Raw genomic sequence first — 21,524 nt, 5'->3', positions numbered from 1 at the left:
ACTTCAACTTCAATATCTGGCTCCAGGCTTCTCTAAGAGTTATGCCCCAACGCCATTTTTCCGATTAATGATCTATATCGAGAGTAAAGTCTTGGAAAATTCTACGTTCCAAAAAATCACACGGTCCGAACGTGTTCGAACACGTCTTGTCGTGACGGCGGTTAGGCCAGACAGTAGAAAGTATTGATATTTCGTATCGAAACTCTCTCTCTCTCTCTCCCTCTCTCTCTCTCTCTCAGTATTGGTTCCCGGAGCCCTTGCGGGTTAGTTCCTAAACACCATTTTCCACATTCGTATCGAAACGTATTGTAAATAAAAGTATCGATATATAAAAAAATATCAGGTGGAATGTATTGATATTAATGATATCGAGATATTATCGATATCATCTAACCTTTTTCAATATACCGCAATATAATTATAAATAATATTAATTTTATTTATGCATGAGTTGATATATTGTTTAACATATGATTACATACAATGTTACGTACCTATAGTGTAATGTTATTATATTGTAACTTATATTGTAACATGTTGAGAAAATTTTCAATTTGTAAAAATACATTACTATTCCCTTTCTTATTAAACAAAATTCAACCAATGAAAAGTCAGTAGGAAGATCAGTGACCATACATTTATTTCCTTTTTCTAGATCTGTTAACATAAAAGATCAAAGACATTTTGTGCATTTCCGTCCAATAGAATATGTCAATCTATTTTATGGACTATATCAGTGCTCATTATTGGTTTCAGGGATTATTCAGTCGATACCCCAACATTACCAATTTTAAGGAAAATATAGGGAAAATATAGAGTTTAGGCGAGACATCTGTTACGGCTCCTGCACACAGGACGTAGTAATGCTTGCCGCGCGGCGGAAATCCGCGCGACAGCCAATCAATATGTAGTTTTTCCGTAAGAGCTAGAGGGTTATTACGGAAAGCAGCATATTGATTGGCTGTCGCGCGAATTTCCGCTGCGCGGCAAGCATTACCGCGTTCTGTATGCAGGAGCCATTAGAGGACTTGTTTAGTTGTACACGGACTGTATCGTAAGTTCGATATTCCTATCCAAATATCGATATATGCTAATATCGAAAGATAGAATATCGATACAAAATATCGATAATGAAGCCTACAAGTATTGATATTTGAAATATCGATATTATATCGCCCATCTCTAGTGTCGAGTGTTTCCGAACTGGTAATGGTGTTAGGGTTTTTATATTTAATCCCTGGAACCAATATTGAGCACTGAGCACTGTTTTCGAACGCTTTCAAGTGTGTCTTTTAATATAAACTAGGGGTCTGTTTTCTGTTTTTGTACTGTGAAGTGATGCGATAACGAAAAGGTTATTGGTTTGTTCTTTTCTAATGAACGTAGTAAAGGTGCACTTTATTAGATGGCGTCTCGCTCTGGCCATTGAAATCAGGCCGCTCTTATGCTTATCTCTGTTTCTACACGTTTTTCACATGTGTGAAATATTTGATTGACTTGATATCAGTTTACATTATGTTAATATGAATGCATTTTTATTACTGGCTTATGATTATTTTAATTAATAATATAAATAAGCATAGTTGTTGATGCGTTATTAAGTAACGAAACATTATGAGTAACAGTGTGAGAACTTCAATTTTGAGAAAGGTATATTTTTATATGATTATAAGACATTTGTTAGAATCAATTAGGTTAAATTATTTGTGAAGTTTATTCCATGTATTATGTATATATATATACATATATATATATATATATATATATATATATATATATATATATATATATATATACACACATATTTTAATCACATCTTGTTTGCAGATAACAGAATCTTTACAAAATGCTAATAATATAAATGTATATAATATTGCATCTTATGTACGTCTAGCAGCATATAAAGGAAATGGAATGTATTCATTTCTTCTTCCTCTGAGAACTAAACAGTATGATATTCAGAATGAAGCACAGAATATTATAAATAATCAAGATGATATTTTTGGCAATATCAATATAACAGATAATATAATCTCTTTCAATATCTCCAGAGAAAAGTGCATTAAAAAAGTTTTGGAACATAATCGTTTTGTGGTATCAGCCCCAATTTTCACAAATAATAAGAAAAATATAATAGTAGAATTTAGTTCACCTAATATTGCAAAACCCTTTCATGTAGGACACTTAAGATCCACAATTATAGGAAATTATGTCGCTAATATCAGTAGTTTTGTAGACAATAACAATGTTAAGAGATTAAATTATTTGGGTGATTGGGGCACACAATTTGGTTTGCTTCAATTGGGAGTTAATATGACAGATATTGGTGAAAATGAAATGAAAAAAAATCCTATAAGAGCCTTATACACAGCATATGTTACTGCCAATAAATTGGCTGAAACAGATCCTTCTATATTGGAACATGCAAGAGATATATTTAATGACTTAGAAACTGGAGCAGGAGTTACAGGTGAACAATGGAAAGCATTTAAACAGTACACTGTCGAAGAATTAAAGCGGATTTATAGTAGAATTGGTATCATATTTGATGAATATCATTGGGAATCAATGTACAATGCTAAGAATATAGAGAAGATAATTACATTAATGGAAAAAATGCAATTATTAACAACAGATGAAGAAAACAGAAAAATTGTGAATCTTAACAATGGAAAATGTGTCCCTATCATTAAAAGCGATGGTTCTACTTTGTACATAGCCAGAGATATCGGAGCAGCTATAGATAGATTTGAGAAGAATAACTTTGACTGTATGTATTACGTGGTGGATAATACACAAATTTTTCATTTCTCAAATTTGTTGGAGATATTGAAACAAATGCAAATACCATGGGTGGATAAATTAAAGCACATAAGATTTGGTCGAATACATGGTATGTGTACGAGAAAGGGAAATGTAACGTTCTTGGAGGATATTTTGGATACTGCTAGAGATATCATGAAGCAGAGACAATTACACTCACCTAGTATGTAATAAATTATAAAATATCATTCGAGTAGATAGCTGTATTAATAAATTTTTGTTTTAGCCACTAAGATTTCTATGAATTTGATGGATGATAGCTCGGACGTATTGGGCATTTCAGCGATGATAATCAATGATTTGAAGCGAAGTCGGCAAGGAGATTATACATTCGATTGGGACGCAGCACTTGACGTAAGCTAGGCAATCGCAGATTACCGCGAAATAATTTTACGTGCAATGTATTAATTAGTCTCTTGATTCTTTTCTTTAATGTAAGGTCAGTTGAAAGGAGATACCGGTGTGAAATTGCAATATACACACTGTCGTCTGGTTAATTTGGAGCTTAATTGTGGCGCAACTTTAACTTCGGAGTGTGAGCCAAATTTTTTACGAGAAGATGTCGTCGATGATTTAATCATGTTAATTGCCAGGTTCGAAGAAGTAGTATTGAAATCATACAAAGAAATGGAACCGCGCGTGTTAACGATATATCTTTTCAAGCTGTGGTACGTTATAAGTCCTACCGAATGTTTTCCATAGTTAATTGACTAAAATATAGTTAATGTTATTTTTTTGTTATACAGTAACGCTATTAATAGGGCCTTCAAAACGTTAAAAGTAAAAGGCGAATCGCCAGATGTTGCTAGCCAAAGACTCCTGATGTTTCGTGTTGCTAAAAATGTTCTCGCACAAGGCATGAAATTACTTGGCTTAACACCTTTGGAAAAGATGTAACAGAATAAAGAGACAATAAGTTAAAACCGTGTATCGTTTATGATCGATGGTACTTGTATAAAATGCTATCATGTACAAAGAAAGCGAGCTACTATTATAAAAAGAAGAAAGAAAAAAAAGACAATTTCTTTTAAATTGTACAGTGATTCTTTTTCAATAGCATCGTTTAGTATGAATTTATTGTATATGTAATGTAAAAATTATAAATATTGAAATAAACAAATCAACGTTTGTTCCAGGAGAACTTCCTTCTGGCGCCTTCTTGACCCCACTTCTTCCTCTCGCGTCTTCTCGGGTCCCTCGTCAGAAGTCCAGCTGTTTCGAGATGATAGTTCAATTTTCTATTATCTAAATATATGCGTGCATCTATTCGGAACACATGTCGATAGATACACTTGCAAGTTTCTCTATCGGATCAATTATTCCTTACCTACTCGCATTTTTTCGATCATTGGTTTATCAACAAAGCTACGCAAGCCCCAGGCAATACCCCAACGCATAGCACCCGATTGACCAGTAGGCCCTCCACCAGTAAGCGTAGCTTCGATGTCCACTTTATCGATCATGTCTGTGAATAATAACGGAAATATAACCTGAAACAGACATAAAAAAATTATTATAGTATAATATTATTAAATATCTAAGACAATCTTATAGTTTCATCGTGACGTTCAAGCGACTGCTAAAGGTCAAAATTAATTCAACCGAAAGAACACATTTTATAAGTTAAATTTAGAGATTTTTATAATAAGATTTGATATTTCTCGATGACACGAAGTTGGACAAATTATTCTTAAATGTACTTTTTTTATTTAGGATAAGAAATTGAGAAATGTGTTTATAAGTAGAGTATCTATAAACATGTAAAAATTAAGAATGTTTACTCTAATTTAAGGGATAAAGACACAATTTTCTAAATAATAATGTAAATTTCGATGATTGAATTACACAATGCAAATTTTTGCTCAAACTACCGACAAATCGTCTTGTTCATGGCAGATCATTTAGTTCATGATGAGGTACACTCTCCTCTTGTTAACGTCGTTAAAAGAGTTTTCAACATTTTGTTCATTTCTATTAATTCTACTTTCAACAATTTCACAGCATCTTCGTTCACTTTCACCGTAGTGATCAGTTTCTCAATCGCCGTGTGCACAGCAGTGTCGGACAACTCCTCGTTTTGCCGTTTTATCCAAGCGACATGATCGCTCAAGCTGACATCGTCGTTCATGAAGGGGATATTCTTCTGTGCTATTTCATAAGCGGCTTTCAATATATCTTTAGGCAATCGTTTCTCCAGAGGATTAAGCGGCTTCACTATGAGCACTCGTTTCCGGTTTTCAACGTCAATCTTATGATCCGACATCCATTTGCGGAAAGCGTACGGGATCGTCGCGTTGTGTAGAATCATCTCTGTGAAGAGTATCAGTTTTGTCTGTCTTACTAACTTTGTGAGTCCAGCATGGTTCCTCAGACCCTGTATATCATGCACGGCGATACCGACCAACAGGTTCATCAAAATAACGGTGACGAACACTATGAATAGCGTGAAGAGAATTTGCGAGCACACCGACAGAGGATGATAAATGACAAAAGAACCGCTCGCTGGCTTGTCCGACTGACTGATGAGCCCCTCAAAGTCCAGCTCGCCGGCCATCATCGCCAGGACCTTGATTAGACCGGTGAAAGGATTGCCGAACGCGGGCTCACCCGAGAATATCACGCAGAAGCTAATAGTGAAGCCGATCAGCAATCCTGAGTATGCTAGTAGAAGTTTAGCGAATTCAAATTGGATATGAGTGAACATGGCGACGTAGGTGCCGAAAGCAGGTAGTTGGCCCACCATTAGCATCAGGTTGGTCCATGCGCAGAGTATGGCGAACGCGCCCACATAGTTTTGCCAGTCGTAGGTGCGCCCGGTATAAATGAAGGACGTGACAAATATGCTGACTATCACTATACCGTCCAGTACGTTGTCGATGTTGGAGAAGTATTGAACCGCCGATTTATAGACCATGAAACCGATTATCTTCCGCGGTATGGTGATACATGTTAACGCCAATGCAAGATACCACTCCATTTCTATAACAGATCGTTTGAAGAGGAAGGAGGCCTTTTTGCTACTGCAAAATTTGGAGTTGCTAGTCTCGTGATTGTAACACTTGTAGGCCAATGCGGTTAACACGTAAGTGGTCATGCATATTATCGTCATTGCGTACAAGAATATTCTCAACAGATAGAGCTTACGAATCTTCTCCCATTTCAGGTGCAGAAAAGCCATAACCAGCGGATGCGACAGCAGATCCTTCCGATGTTCCTGCACGAAGGTGTTTATGAAACTGGTCTCGCAATGATTGTTACTGGGGAAGAGAATGTCGAAGTGCAACTTCATTTCGAACTCTCGATTGTGCGACATCGGCCGGGTCAGCCTGATGGAAGCGTCCAGTCGTTGCCGGAACACATGTAAGGATTCTGGAATCTTTTTCAAGATGATGTTCAATGCGGACAGCCCGGTGAACGTGGTCGCGCTGATATCGGCGCCGGCCCAGATTAGCGCGTCGACACACCGCGACTGCTCGTTCAAGGCAGCGATGTGAAGTGGCGTAAAGCCGGCCTTGTCAGCGGCGTTCACCAGAGCACCGCGTTTTAGCAACAGCTGCACCAGTTCGACGGACGAGTCGGTGCTCATCACGGCGAAGTGCAGGGGTGTCCGGTGTTCTCTGTCCACGGCGTTGATATTGGCAATGGCCGCAGCGGCCGATAGCAGTTCGACGCAGGGTATTGACTGTACGGAACAGGCTACGTGCAACGGCGTTTGGCCCAAATGATTTTTCTCGACCACGCTGGCGCCGCGCTCAAGCAATAATTTCACCGTTTCCACGGCCTTCGTCCTGACAGCACTGTGCAGGACGGGTTCGACTATTTCCTGACAGGAGTGATTCAGTTTTGCGCCGTAGTCCAGTAAGGTAGCAGCGGCGTGCCAGCTATTTCCAAGAGCCGCGACGTGAAGCGTCGTGTAGTGGCTGATCGAGTTCTCATAGTTCACGTCGGCACCTTTCCCGATGAGATACTCCACACATGCTACTTTATCGTTCAATGAAGCCGCCAGGAGAGCGTTCACGCCGGAACGCGACTCTATGTAGTCGTATTGCGCACCAGCTTTCTCCAGCTGCGGCAGAAGGTGCAGTAGACCGCGATAAGACGCCCAGATGTAAGCGACGTTCCGCAGTTTCTCGTTCTTGCATGCATCCGGCAGCGTATCGCACTTCTCCATGTGCAGCAGCAGCCTCGTCTCCGCCGGACTGACGATGGACCATATAATCGATTTGAGCTTAGCGCCGTTCACATAGGGATGTTTACCGTACTCCAGGTTGTCGAAGAAGAGAGACTCGTCGGCTGGCGGTGGATCGCCGGCGTCGATCTCGATTTGATTGGCCTCGGGCTCTGGCACAGCTCTGTCGTCGTTTGCGATCCTCCGCGGATTATCTTCCGTGTCATACGTATACCTCAAGGACCTATAGGTGGAAGCTAATCTCACAGCGAGAATCTCGTCCTTGTGACGTCCGTTTAAGCTTCTAGTAGAATATACGTGCTGCCTGTTCTCGTTGATGATCGGTATCTTCAAGAAGTCCATTTCGAGGTTGTCCACCTTTGCGCTGGCGTTTCGTGCATTTTGATCGTCCATATTCGCGGAGAGACAAACTTGGCAAACTTTACATGTCAATTTTATTTTATCGGTTTGCCTGTAATTCAGTAACTTCTTCGAATTACCCAAATTCAAGATTCTACGATTTTGTATCTCGTTCGAGTCATTTGCGATAACTAAAACAAACTCGACCGTTGCTATCTTTCTTTTTTACCATTCTCTTTTCCCGAAATAATTGCGGTTTCTTCGCAAATACAGGCACAAGAATTCCAAATCCGGGTTTAGCTCGTTAGAACAGTTTACGATGAAATAATCTCGTCACTTCTCTATTATTGTACGGAGTTATTCCTGTTATCGCACGTGTGATTGTTCCACGTTAGCGTAAGCATCGATTCGATAATTGAACGCTAAGTATTATCGTGCCGCTATGTGATGTGCCGAGAAGCATCCCAATTGCTATAGCTACGTCTTCGTCTGTCACTCTGTCACCTCCGTCTGTCACCTCCGCGTGTTCATGTTCTCCTTGTCGTTCTTTTCTTCAGCTACCACGTCACGTCCCGGAGCTGTTTAGGTCATTTTAAGAGAGGACTCTTATCGTTGCATCGCGGCCTCGACCACGACCGAGTGGCTTATATCCGAGTACCTTGTTGCACTGATTCGATCATGACTTGCATTCATCCGGACTGCTTAGCGATCCTCTCTCTAACGGGAATATATACGTTCGGCGTGCGCGAGATATGGCTAATAAGGCTAAAACCGGATGAACAGCTGCTCTTTCTCTCTTTCTCTGAGAGTACCACTTGTCATAATAACGGCATCAGACACGAATGTTTGCAAATGTTAGGACCAGCCGTACTAACTTTCAGATGACAAAGGAAATGTTCCATGTAACGAAGAAGAATGTTAGATTGTCTTTCGTCGGAAGCTCGCGGAAACGATTCGTATTGAAGACCGTATTTGTCTCACAGTTAATGCGGCACGTGGCAATCGTAATCGAACAAGCGTAGAATACGGTATACGACGCAGGTAGCTGTACTCTCTTCAGTCTGGTAATGAGCGACTCGGTAGATCACATGGTGTATGTTATAACGTTAATTAATAAAATAACGACGTGATTATCTTGGGTTGTTCACCATACACGCACCACACTGTCTTCTCTCATCTTCATTGCCGACTTTGTCTCCGTTGCGTTTGTGTTTTTTCGTACAATACTATCGCCTCTCGAGATATGTCGCGATGATGGATGTTTAGCTTGCAGGAGGCTCGAAGGTGTGACTGAGAAAAATAGATCTTCTAGACTACGAATCGAAAAGAATTCTACTCAGTTCTTCGTTTTTTCAATTATAATGAAATAATCAACTTGAGTTGTCTATTATCGAGTAGTTGATCACTCGATGGTTCTACGCATTACTCGCGGACCTATCCGATTCGTATAATCGCGCTACAGGTACTGCATGACGCGCCTGGGACGATCGGTAGATCGTGCGGAAAGAAGAGTTCGTGAAATATCAAGTCGAGGGGGAGGGGAAAGGGAGAGAGAGCATAATAAACAATATGCATAAACATAAAGAAATATATAGGTCAACACCAAGACGAAAATCTGCTCTACGCGCTACAAGTTGTACACGAATTGTTTTTCTATTAAGGGATTATAGGACCCTGAAGAAGCAAAAATTAGATAAAATTTAGGGAGTTGTAAAAAGTTGGAAATTAATAGAAGTATGAATTTTTTATATCAAGATATTGTCAATAAACATATATAATAAAAAATTCATACACCTATTAATTTAGAATCCTTTACAACTCTTCAAATCTTATCTAATGCTTACTCCCGTCAGGATCCTGAAACTTCTTAAATTCCAGGTTAAATTAGACGATGTTGAAAAGTACCGCTGGCTGTCCGACCTTTATGATAGAGATTGTTGCTGTTGGCATTGTTATTTACATCTGTTATCGTTGAAAAATGCCACAGATATTTACGTTATCAATCAGGCACATCGATAAAGTGAAACCTTTCTCATCGACAATTTCTCGAGAGATTCAATAAATGCAAGACAAGAAGATCTTTTGTTAGGAAAGGCGATGGAGTTTTCATTGATTCTTTACTAAGCGCAATCGAGTAAAGCAAAATGAATTTATTAAAAATTCATTGCAGCTTACAGTATATAGAGAAATGATCTAACTGCTGCTAACTGGAAATATTATTTAACTGCTTGTACAACTAGAAAAAGATTCGAGAGTTTAGATATTTAAAATTGAAGTTTTGACACTTTTTATATCCTTGATAGATGAATTACTTTTTTAATTTCTATTTTTAATTTCTTGTAAATTAAAATTAGAATTTCAGTGAAAAATTACTATGATATTAAAAATTAATATACCGACATTATATACAAATTTCAGAATTATTGACTGTTTTGTTTGGAAAATATAATGGTGGAAAATTTATATAATTTATAGTAATACTCGATATGCATACACACACGCATATACACACACATACATATATAATATGTATGTTACATATTTATATGCCTTTCTATTATCTGTGTACTTTTATTAAATCAATTAATGCTCAAATAAAGCATTAATTAATTAAATAGCTAATGTTGATGGCAGCGTTTTAAATTCGATATTTTACATGTAATAATTTTTCCTAAATGTTATGACTTATAGAGATGATGCAAAATTTTAATAAATTTATCGATCAATCTTTCGATCGTCAATTGGTTTTAGTTATTTTCGGTTCAAATTTTTATTGTGTCTTCTTTTTCCTTATCCAACATTTGTCGCTTTCATGAAGTACTTTTTACGTAGTTTCTCCTCTCACGTGGTTTCTGTCTCATAGCTAAATTTCTCATAGAGCTCCCGAATTCGACTTGCCCATATTCAGCTAAACGCCTTTCACTCAGTAGTCCGCGTGATCGCGAATGTGATACTGGTTTGCATAATTTGTGATTTTGTATTCATTTTAGATACATGTATCATACGAATGATTTGTATGCGGTATACGTAAATGAAATGCTGTGCATGAAATATTGATATATTAGAAGTTATTGTAATCAAAACAGTCATTGAAATCTGAGCCATTGAAATCTGAGATACAAAATAATTTATTCTGCGCAATTATTTTATTTAACGTTATAATAATAATCTGTTTTTCACAGTGATGGAATGAGTAATACATTTTATATTTTTGTCTTTCAACTGCCCTATTTGAAGGACTGGAAGACGTAGAATTGTCTGATTGGCAATACACAAAATAATATTCGTTCGACGTAGTTTACAGGTACAAATAATAGCCCATTAAATTCTTTTTCAAGAGGTGGACTCAACGTCCTCGTTTGATGTTCTTACCGGGTTTAACAACAGGTCCTATCTTGAAAGTACAACTTTTTACGAAGAAGAATTTATGCAGATCGAAACCGGTTTTGACCGTCTGTCTACGTATACCGTTAATGTTATTTGTATTCTTGGAAATCCTCAAAGTGAAACTCGACTATTGAGGCAACCCTAAAACGCTTCTAAGCAAATTACTTGTACTTGTAATTCAACTCGTTTTTTGCAATGTGTCTTGATAGAAAATTCACAATAGTTTATTTTTTGTTAATATAATTTGCAATTCCCGACTGTGAAATTCTCATATTTAATATTTAAAACTTCACAAAGAAATTGAGAGAGAACATTCATTGACCGCAATAACTTGATTATATATTAAAAATTATTATTATTAAATAATTATAAACAAGTGATACAATAAGATTATAAATAAATTGACATAAATAATAAATTTCTTGAATTTTTTTGAAATGCGTTTCTTATTTATTATTTACAATAATATTCTTCTTTATTAAAAAAGATAAATAACATAATTTATATAAAAAGAAAAAGGCAAAATAATAAAGATATAATTCTATATACATGCATGCATGATTTATCGACTCTATAATCCAGCATTTCCAAATTTCCGAGTTTCTGATCATTGCTGAATCCTTGAGACTTCGAATTGCTGCGAAATCATCTCGACGAATTCCATTGTTTCACTATAGATCGTGCTATTTGTTCGCATCGTGTATCTTTGCAAGCTCTCGAAGGAGAGCCTGATTTTTCTCGCAAATTTTTCTGAGCTCCGCGATGTCGTCCTTAAGTTTGTTGCAATCCTGTGTCAACGTATCTTCGTCGAAGCCACGTCGACGGCTCACGGTGGAGACGTCACCTTTCATATACGCTTTCGCGTAATGACCTGGACCGTAGGTTTTCTTGCGTGATGAGGCGAAATTACTATGCCCGTCTCCTTCCTTGGCTATTTTATAGGCGGCTGAGAGAACATCGCGTGGTAATCTTGTCTCTCTAGGATTTAGTGGGCGGACGGTTAGAACGGCACGTAATGGTGATGGCAGAACCAACGCGGACCATCGCAGACGCTTTATCAGGCGTTTTGGCAAAAGCGCGAAAAAGAGTGCCACTTCTACATCGTAGATTAGCTTAGTTTGACGAACGAGCTTCGCGAGGCCCGCTGTCTTCTGCAGACCTTTGATATCGTGCACAGCAATACCGATCAGCAGATTCATCAGTACGATCGTCACGAATAAGAGAAACAGTACAAAAGAGATCTGGGCTGTAATTTGCAGCAAAACCCAAGAGGTCCCTTTCACGTCCGACAATGCGGTTTGAGCGATCGTTTCGTTAGACGGGAAGAAGAGATCCTCGAAGCCCAATTCACCGGTCATCATTGCGAGGACCTTAATTAAAGCCGTATGCAGGCTGCCAAATGACTTGGAATGCGGAAAGATAACGCAAAAGCTTGCTGTAAAGCCTACCAGCAAACAAGCATACGCTAGAAGCAGCTTGAAGACCTGAGCCATTACGCTGGTGAACATCGCGACGTAAGCGCCGAACATTGGTAATTGGCCTATCATCAGCATCAAGTTGCTCCAACCACAAAGGACGGCGAAGGCGCCGAGGAAGCTTTGCCAAGCGTATGTTCTGCCGGTGTATATGAACGAAGTCGCGAACACGCTCAGTATTACACACCAATCCGCCAGGTTCTCCGCTTGTGTGAAGAACTGTTTGACGGACACGTAACTGGGCAACACGGTGAACTTGCGAAAGGCCTCTAACAGGGCGAGCATTACCAGCGTGTACCACTGAATCTCCAGTGCCGCGGGGTGTCTGTAGAGAAAGCCGTAGGCTCCGGTCGCTTTCGCACAGACCGGCGGGTCGCGCGCGTGCTCATGCGATTCGTTGTAACAATTGTAAGCCAGGCCGGTCATCACCCAGCTCGTCAGGATTAACACGTACACTAGATAGAAGAGCAATCTAGCGGCGTAGTACTTTCTGATCTTCTGCCACTTGAGGTGGAGGAAAGACTGGCATAGAGGATGCTCCAAGATCTCCTTATAGCCTTCCTTCACAAAAGTGTCTAAGCAACCGATCTCACCGTGACGTTTATGCTGCAGTAACGGACGGAAGTCTAGTCGCAGCTCCAGTTCGCCTGCGACGAATCCTTGCCGGTGTAGAGTTACGGATGTGTCCAACCTTCGCTCGAACACGTCTAAACAGGTAGGAGTTTTGCGGAGGACGATAGATAAAGCGCTGGTACCTCCGCTTGTCTTGGCACTGAGGTCGGCTTCGTGTCTGATTAACAGATTGACACATCGCGACAGCTCGTTCGCAGCTGCGATATGGAGAGGTGTGTATCCATATTTGTCAGCTTTGTTCACGTTCGCTCTCCAAGTCAGTAGAAGCTCGATGATATCGTCGGTCACGAGAGACCGGCTTAGAGCCAAGTGCAAGGATGATCGACCTTCGTCGTCCTCCGCGTTTGGGTCGGCGCCACCTTTCAGCAAGACCTCCACGCATTCTAGGCTGTGAGAACGAGCGGCCAGGTGCAAGGCGGTGTGTCCTCGGTGATTCTTCAGCTGAAGATTCGCCTTCGCCTCAACCAAAACAACGACGTTGTCCACGCAACCGGCTTCCGCAGCTAAATGCAAGGCGGTGTCGTTCTTTCTCGTGGGCAGGTCCACTGGACAGCCTGCCTTTAGAAGCACGTGCAAGCAATCTGAGTGTCCGCCGTCGGCCGCGTGATGTATAGCAGCGAATCCATCAGAATCTAATCGTTCTAGCTCCTTGTTATTCGGTGCTAACAGCGAAAGTACGCGTAGAGCGTTCGTACGCGCTGCCACGTGTAACACTGTCTCTTCATCTTGTGAGGACTCTTGATCAATATTTCGTTGCATGAAGTAATGAGCGACATCGTAAGAGTCACCGAAAGCGGCGTAGTGGAACGGCGTATGCTTCTGGTTAAAATTGATATTTGCGCCTCGCGCTATCAAACATTGGACACCGTCCAGGCAGTTACGAAACGCGCACAAGTGCAGCGCGGTGAGACCCTGGTCAGATTCAGCGTAGTCGACGTTAGCTTCGTGTTCGCACAAACAGCGGATGAGGTCCGCACGATCAACGAAACTCGCGTGCAGCAACAAGACGTTGATTTCGTTAGGCTTGCAGGCCGCGAGGAACGTTTCCGTGCTGGTCTCGTCCGTTTTACACAGCTCCTCCAGATCTTCCCAGAGTTGAGATCTGCAGCCTGCTCGCCGTGTGTGTTCCACGAGGACATTTCTGATAAAATCTTCGTTGATGCGTAGGGACGAGCGATCGATCTCCGTGGAAAAACCACGCTCACTAATACATATGGAATAATCCTCTATGGAAGGTACGTTGTTGGGAGGCGCGCACTCGTACGGGATGTAATCCTCCTCAACTTGACTCTCATTTTGCCTGGAGCGTTTGGCAGATATCCATCGAGCTAGGAGCAAGGAGGTCGCAGTTTGGCGCAGTGATGAAGTTGGCGCGAGTTTCGGCGCTCTTTCTCCGGCCTCTTCCATTTATTTCGTTGATGAGACCACAGATTTGACGCTGAAACGATGTACTATCTCCGCCTGTTGCCGCATTAGATTTTAATTACCTATAAATACAACACAAGAGTTTCGCGCCGTAATACGAAGTACGAAGTCATACAAAGTACGTTTGATAGATGAATATTGATGAATAAAGTTTTTGTAATTTGGAGCCGCATTCGCGTACAGTAATATACGAGAATAAGTTTTTAAATTATTTTACAGATGTATATTGCAATAACAAAGAAATGGAATTTAAATCATGAAGTTGGAATTATTCAATTTTTTTAAACGACAGAGAAAGTTTTTCATATCAACTGGAATTGTGTACAATATAATATCTAGCTTCTTTACGATTTTAATGAATTTACAGTAGTGAAACGTAACGTTTCAGAAGATACGTTTCTCACACTTCTCATTTTAAAACGAAGACTATGGACTCGAACTTTGGCAACACACTTCACAGAAACATTATTATATGTCAAGAGATATATAATCGCGTCTCACGCCAAGTGCACGTATGATTGACAAGGCCGATAACGTCATAATGTCAAAATCTAACGCAAAATGCAACGCGTGCAAAACTTAATTTGAAAATTGGTCAAGTAACTGAGAAAAATGATTGAGCGCTCTCGTCGAATCGAATATTTACATCTTTCGAGAGATGGATATGAACGTTCTCGTTATCACGTAATGCAATCTGAGTCGACATCGTATCGATAACACATTGATAGGATACTAAACTATTAGTACACCTTAACCCACTTTCCCGATAAAAAAAGAGCGAAAAACGAGTGGTTTTTATGAAGAAAATATTTCTGCAATAATATTTCAGATAGATATAATAACAATAATTGTGTGCAAAAAACTATCTAAAAATATTAAATAGGAATATAAATTAAATAAAATATTTTCTTCTCATGCAAAGGTAAACACATTGTAGTATGCTTTTTGTGTCAGATTTGTTAGTTAAGTGAAACAACTTGTTTGCTAGGTCTGTAATTGGTAAAACAATTTACACGATAGGCGGTTTTTTAATATTTCGGATTAAATGTAACAACTCAATTATCACGAAGATGCTAAGCATCATCGGAGATGGCACGAGAGCTAGATACCTTGCACGTTGAACTAAGACTGCACGAGATGAAACTCGGCAAGCGTCGATGATCGTTTCGATCGAATCATCTCGTTCGATCGCCCGGCTAGTACATACTGAGAGCGAGGGAGCGTACGACGTGCGATCGTACTGGCTCCATCGTACCGGTTTTACTAGCGAGAAGCTTGGGTGCTATTTGCATCCGATATCTTTAAAGCACATGTCGAAGAAACGCTGAGCCATGCGGAAAGACAGTCTTCCTTGAAGGACATTGAATATGTTCTTGCGCCCGCGTTCTTCGCGTGGGACACATCACAGGAATGTGAAAATCGTTTCTTCCTCATTGGTCTGACATACAATATGTGTCCTTCTGACAGTGTGTTTTTCGAAATGTCATTCGACATAGATGTCGAATATTTCAAACATGTCTCTCAGTTGGGTTTATTTTCTTTTTTGTTTCTTATCTGAGTGTAAATAGGATCCAATTTAATATTTCGTATTCGTTTAATGTGAGTCGTTTGCACAATATGTGTATCGTAAAAATGTATTCAGTCGTCTTCATAAAACAAACTCAATGTAATGTAATTAAATCTTTGGTTTAAAGTGTCATTCGGTGAAATCAGATGATGATATTTCGTTAAATAATTCATTTGATCTAAATGCTAAAAACAATGATATGTATAACATTGCCACAACTAACACAATAAATTAAAATTTATAAACTTATCACATAGAATGTCTGGTAAAAATGATTTAAAAATCGGCATACTCACTTATTTTATACTTATCATAAGAGATTTAAATGCAATATATTGTGTTATTGCCACAGATCATCCCATGCATCAGTGTATATATACATTTGTATATATGTATGTATGTATATATATGTGCACACACACACACACACACACACACACACACACACACACACACACACACACACACACACACACACACACACACATGAGGTATGGGATGACATTATAGCACATACATATAGTTAGAATAATAATATATTATCTATATATAGAAAATTGAAATGTATTCACAGAACAATGTAAGAGTTCGATTCTGAACTGTGTTTCACTATACCCTCCTCCCCTTGTATGAAAATCCGTTAAATAAAAAAATAGTATTCTTTCTCCAGTTACTCACTTTAATTCTTCCCAGAAGTTATTATAAAGATGCCTCAAGCATTATAGCGTTATTAATTATTAATTATGGTTTCAAAAAATAACGTAACGCTATTCATTTTATTGTAAAAATTATTTTCAGCTAAATTATACTACTAATTATATTATAAAATATTCAGCTAAATTATACTACTAATTATATTATAAAATATTCAGCTAAATTATACTACTAATTATATTATAAAATATTTCAGAAAGTTTTTGCGTTAATATTTACAATATTTTTCAACAGAAATTTCGATTTTCATTTACAAAAATTTAAGACATAAATTATCTAAAATCAAAGAATTACACTTAGTCAATATAAACAGAACCTTAATTTCTCAATATTATTTCATAAAATTTTAATTTACTTAATTATATATAGATTAATTATATATGTATAGATTAATTATATATAGATTTTTCATAAGAATTGAGATATTTTATAAATGTTAAAATTTAACTTATCAGTTATTTTTTAAGAATATAAACTACAAATATGCAAAGGAAATAAGAAAAAGAAATAGAATAACAAGCAACAGAAAAGAGAAATATCAAGATGTAGTACTCACTTGCTCGCGATAATATATTTCCTTGAAGTATGTGATATCTTGTCCATTGATAGTAATGTTTCCAGAGCCATTACCATAAAGTGTTACTTCACCTCTTGCAGTTTTTCTCATACAATCTAAAATGATAAGTAATGAATGTGGTAAAAAAAAAAAAAAAATATATATATATATATATATTACTTATGTGTGTGTGTGTGTATATATGATATCTGAGTTATGTATAAATGTTAAAACTATATTTTTACTTACTTTTAACTGTGATATATGGTCTTCCTGTGTTGTCTTTTTCCAGCTACATACACATATAAAAATCCACATATAAGTAATACTATATATATGTAAGAGTGTATGTTCATTTCATTTATTATTATCAATTGTATACAAACTAGATACTTACTGGTGGTATTACTATTTCATTTATGTTAGTAGTAAGTGCTTTACGATATTTCATAATGAAGTCCTGTGCACGTTTTGACATTGTGTGATTACATAGTCGATCAAATGATGTAATAAGATAATTATACTGAAAAGTTTATCACAGTTGTGAGTTAAACTATACATATGCATCTTTTATGCTAAATATTGATTGTAACATTGTCATTATTAACATTTTTTACCTCAGAGTCAAGAAGATTTTCAAGCAGTAGTTTTTCAATTTCTATCTTCGTAAGCCATGAAGAACTCAATAAATCACTAAAAATCACAATACATTTATGAGAAAATGTTATGCTTATTATTATATCAATGCATATGTTAAATCATGCATATATATATATATATATATATATATATATATATATATATATATGACATATTTATCTAATACATATCTAATGTAAAATATCTTACGTACATTTTATCTATAGATACTATTCCTTGGCTTATTAATGAATCTTCAACTTTATTCAGAGATTGAATTGTTTCCACAATATTCTGTAAAAAAATAGTGTTTTAGAAAATACTCTCTCCAGACACTCCCTTTTATATTTTTATAAAAAATAATTATGAAGACTTACAAAAAGTAACTCATAATAATTTGGTTTACAAGTATAAAACATAAAATGTAAAGGTCTCCCAGTTTCATCAAATTCTGCTGCTTTTTTGCTTGGGAAGATTTCATCTGGATGTCGCATCATTGGTCGAGCTTTAGAGTCAAATAGTCCTGATGGAAAAAGATATTCAATTGATCTCTGAAAATAATAAATTTTAAGTATTATATTAGATATATTGGCTAGACTGGCAATATTCTCTTTTATATAACTACATACATTTATATCTTCTTGTGTAAAGAACTCTGGATCTTCACCCATCATATTAGCCAAGTGTCTTTTGCCTATTTGATATTCCATGATTTCTTTTTTCATAAACATATCTGAGAAATATAATTAATATATAATTTTAAAGAATTATGTTAAAATATTATAAATTCTATGAAATATTAAATGAAAGCATAAAATTAAATACTACCATATTCTTGTGATCGTTGCAGATATGCCAACATAGTTTTGCTTATCTTTTTATTTGGTTTTTTCTCTTCAAATTGACATAAATCGTCAGTTTTATTAGTAGATGAAGAACATGTTCTTGAATTAATATTCTGCAGTGTCATAAGACAATCACATTATAAAATTATGAAATTGATATACATATAATAATACAAAAGATAATATTTAATTAAATTTACAGTTTAATACAATACATATAATACAATACAATAAAATCTGTCTTATTACTTACCAAATATTGTGCACTATCCATAAATAAAACAGTAACATTACTACTGATACCGATAAAACGTCGAAAAGGCAAACGTGTGAAGATAGATACAGCCATAGTTGCTGCTGACACTTAAAATAAACTGTTATTCAATTAATTTATAATTAATAGTACAATTTAACGTGCAACTTAACCTTATTCTTGGAATAATCGACTGTGGTTGGTCAATTTACATGACTTAAAAACTGTGGACTAGGACTTAGGGAGAATTCATACCTTGCCAGAAAACACAAAGTAGAAGCCAATTAAATAATTTTAATATTGACAATATATGTTAACGAAGATGTAATTAATTGATACGTCTTCTTGGATCTATTTTCTATTGCTGTGAACTGGTTGCATTAGTTCTTTCATTTAGTGGTCTGTTCTTTTCAGCGCACTGCTGAACTGGTGCAATAAGTTAAAGTGAGACAAATATATGTTTTCTCACTCTAACTTATTGCACCAGTTCAGCAGTGCAGCTGAAAAACAGACTACTTTCTTTTACCACATTTTATTTGTATATCTGTCTCTTTTTAAATTCCGAAAATAAACATTAGGAATAAAAAACAGACCCTACAATATACCGTTATATAAAGCCAGCGGCAACAGTGTTTTCATGCTGGATTATTTGCTGGATGGAAAAGCTCTGAGCAAAAATATTTCACTTATTCCACCAATACACCAATACACCAATTTCATTTTTTTCATACAAATAGTAGAAACAAAATTACCGCCAAATATAGGTATCTGCTTTCTTATTGGTTGTTTGTAAGATATTATGGAAAATTCGTCGACATTGCGTCGACATTCGATGTACGATGATACAATATCCAATAGTAGAGTTTCTTTGCTAGAGTTTTTAGTTAGCAACATTTTTGTCTCCAGAAAACTAATTCTCTTATTGGATATCGGATGTGACGCACAGGTTCTACAATACGTCGTTTGTCGGAGTGCATGTCGGAACGCAGTCGATGGTCCAATGAGGAGAATTTGTTTACGTAAAATAAACTCTTTTATTGGACCGTCAACTACTTTCCGACATGCGACTTCGGTAAACAGCGTATTGTAGAACAGGCCTCAATGTAAATCCTCCATCAGTAGTAACGCTCTATGCATATGCCAGTAGCCCTATTCTGTAACTCGTTATTGGAGTTAACGAAATTGTCGTTAACTCCAATAACGAGTTACAGAATCCCAGCACAGGGGTCCTATTCCGTAACCATTTACCGACAACTGGGAGCGTCCCGATTGACCACGGTACGATTGAACACAACCAACCGATGAAAAGAATTATCTAGTGAATTACTAGGTCGAACCAATCAAGACAATCTGTGTCCAATCGTATCGTGGTCAATCGGGTCCACCCCCGACAACTGTTGGATCGGTAGACGTCGTTGCGCAGCTTTTTTATACCATAGAAAAGCTGCGCAACCACGGCTACCGATCCGACAATTCGGATTGGTCAATTATTTCTATTACCTGTTCCTATTGGCTAATGTCTATTCCGATTGCCTATTGCTTAGCATTGTGCATAGGCTTTAAAAATCCAGCCAGTTCCAACCTTACCGCCGTGGCTTGAAGAAATTTGAATTTGTTTGACGTGATCTGTGATTTTTTGTAAACAATCCTTGGAATTATTTTCGAGGAATATTAACAATCATCTTTAAGTAGTAAATAATGAAAGGGCCGCCGAGATAGGTCTGAAACCAAGAAGAAAAAGAGTAAAAATCCAGCTTGCCGGATTTCTTGCGGTTACGGTTATGGCGGTTATTTCCAAGTACGAATTTTCATTTATGTTACTCTATCTGATTGTATGTGTTGGAAAATTATAAAATTACGGTTAAGACTTTTTGACACAAAGGCCTTTAATCCAGTCGAATACACTATTAGAATGTTTAGTGTCTCAAGACGGTGTCTACACCGAGTGATGGTAAAATTGTATCTAAAATCACTTCAATTTGATGTATTCAATCAGAAAACTACGAATCTGCGTCATGTCGGCACTTAGCGTTGCCTCATTACTTCATATTGCAGAAAATACTCTTCTGTAACATCAACTGCGAATGTATTGAATCACGTGATTCAATCAATTAATTAGATAGTTTCCCTCAATGTTGCTTCTCTGTTTATCTAAGAAAATATCTATTAAAGAAAAGTCATGACTGTTGAGCTATATAGCACTTCAAAGCATTTGTAACAGGGCGCATTCTACAACATTGCTTTTTGGTATTATTTTGTTCCCAGATGTTTCTAAAACGTTTTATTTAAATATTATTTAAAACTTAAATTTAGATGTTTAAATTTAAAAAATTTCATATTTCAAATTTGAAAATATATGATAACTAAATATATATAATACCCATTTTTGCAGAACAGGGAAATTCCTTTTATTTTAGATTTTTTATTTAATTTTTTAAAATAAATCTGTGCATTTTTATCTCTTCATGTAATATTATATTTTGACCTCTCTTTATAACTACATGCAAGGACAGCATGGTGGTATGTCTACACAATAATTCTAATGATGTATTAAATACAATTTACACTTCATAACATCTTCATTATTGTAAAAATGATTTGTAACGCTCAAGAATATATATATATATATATATATATATATATATATATATATATATATATATATATATATAATATTTT

At 36.9% G+C, this 21,524-nt stretch overlaps 2 protein-coding genes across 4 annotated transcripts; one reads left to right on the top strand and one right to left on the bottom strand.

Annotated features, from left to right (window-relative positions):
* Positions 1-1,164: 1,164 nt before the first annotated feature.
* LOC116848368 (probable arginine--tRNA ligase, mitochondrial) lies at positions 1,165-4,172 on the top strand. Of its 3 annotated transcripts, none has more exons than XR_004378951.1 (6): positions 1,165-1,650; positions 1,828-2,986; positions 3,050-3,177; positions 3,268-3,491; positions 3,570-3,857; positions 3,960-4,172. XR_004378951.1 is itself a non-coding variant. In XM_032824361.1 (6 exons), the coding sequence occupies exons 1-5, from the start codon at positions 1,615-1,617 to the stop codon at positions 3,718-3,720; spliced, it is 1,698 nt and encodes a 565-aa protein (XP_032680252.1). In that variant the 5' UTR covers positions 1,165-1,614; the 3' UTR covers positions 3,721-3,769; positions 3,960-4,172. The 3 variants fall into 3 exon arrangements, 2 of the variants coding, with proteins under 2 accessions (XP_032680252.1, XP_032680251.1); XM_032824361.1 differs by having other exon boundaries at positions 3,570-3,769; XM_032824360.1 differs by having other exon boundaries at positions 3,570-3,961.
* Positions 4,166-16,972, bottom strand: LOC116848338. Its single transcript, XM_032824294.1, has 6 exons — positions 15,381-16,972; positions 11,423-14,333; positions 8,516-8,664; positions 7,869-7,929; positions 4,695-7,571; positions 4,166-4,313 (listed from the first exon to the last, which is right to left on the bottom strand). Exons 2-5 carry the CDS (start codon positions 14,251-14,253, stop codon positions 4,730-4,732), a joined length of 5,883 nt encoding a protein of 1,960 aa, XP_032680185.1. The 5' UTR covers positions 14,254-14,333; positions 15,381-16,972; the 3' UTR covers positions 4,166-4,313; positions 4,695-4,729.
* Positions 16,973-21,524: the final 4,552 nt, after the last annotated feature.

This window comes from Odontomachus brunneus, unplaced genomic scaffold, assembly GCF_010583005.1.
Source record: "Odontomachus brunneus isolate Ranch 3 - 2012 unplaced genomic scaffold, Obru_v1 Obru_scaffold_093, whole genome shotgun sequence".
In the NCBI taxonomy this organism is placed as follows: domain Eukaryota; kingdom Metazoa; phylum Arthropoda; class Insecta; order Hymenoptera; family Formicidae; genus Odontomachus; species Odontomachus brunneus.
The sequence above is the reverse complement of the archived record's forward strand: the minus strand, read 5'-3'. Positions and strand labels throughout refer to the sequence as shown.

Excerpts from the sequence above, each read along its gene's own strand:
- LOC116848368 (XM_032824361.1), top strand. The coding sequence starts at position 1,615 with ATGAGTAACAGTGTGAGAACTTCAATTTTGAGAAAG. Across the intron at positions 3,178-3,267 it reads ATTGGGACGCAGCACTTGAC|TTGAAAGGAGATACCGGTGT; the intron begins GTAAGCTAGGCA and ends ATGTAAGGTCAG. Across the intron at positions 3,492-3,569 it reads ATATATCTTTTCAAGCTGTG|TAACGCTATTAATAGGGCCT; the intron begins GTACGTTATAAG and ends TTTGTTATACAG.
- LOC116848338 (XM_032824294.1), bottom strand. The coding sequence starts at position 14,253 with ATGGAAGAGGCCGGAGAAAGAGCGCCGAAACTCGCGCCAACTTCATCA. Across the intron at positions 8,665-11,422 it reads ATACACGATGCGAACAAATA|TCTAGAAGATCTATTTTTCT; the intron begins GCACGATCTATA and ends TTCGATTCGTAG. Across the intron at positions 7,572-7,868 it reads GAGAACATGAACACGCGGAG|AAAGATAGCAACGGTCGAGT; the intron begins GTGACAGACGGA and ends ATGGTAAAAAAG.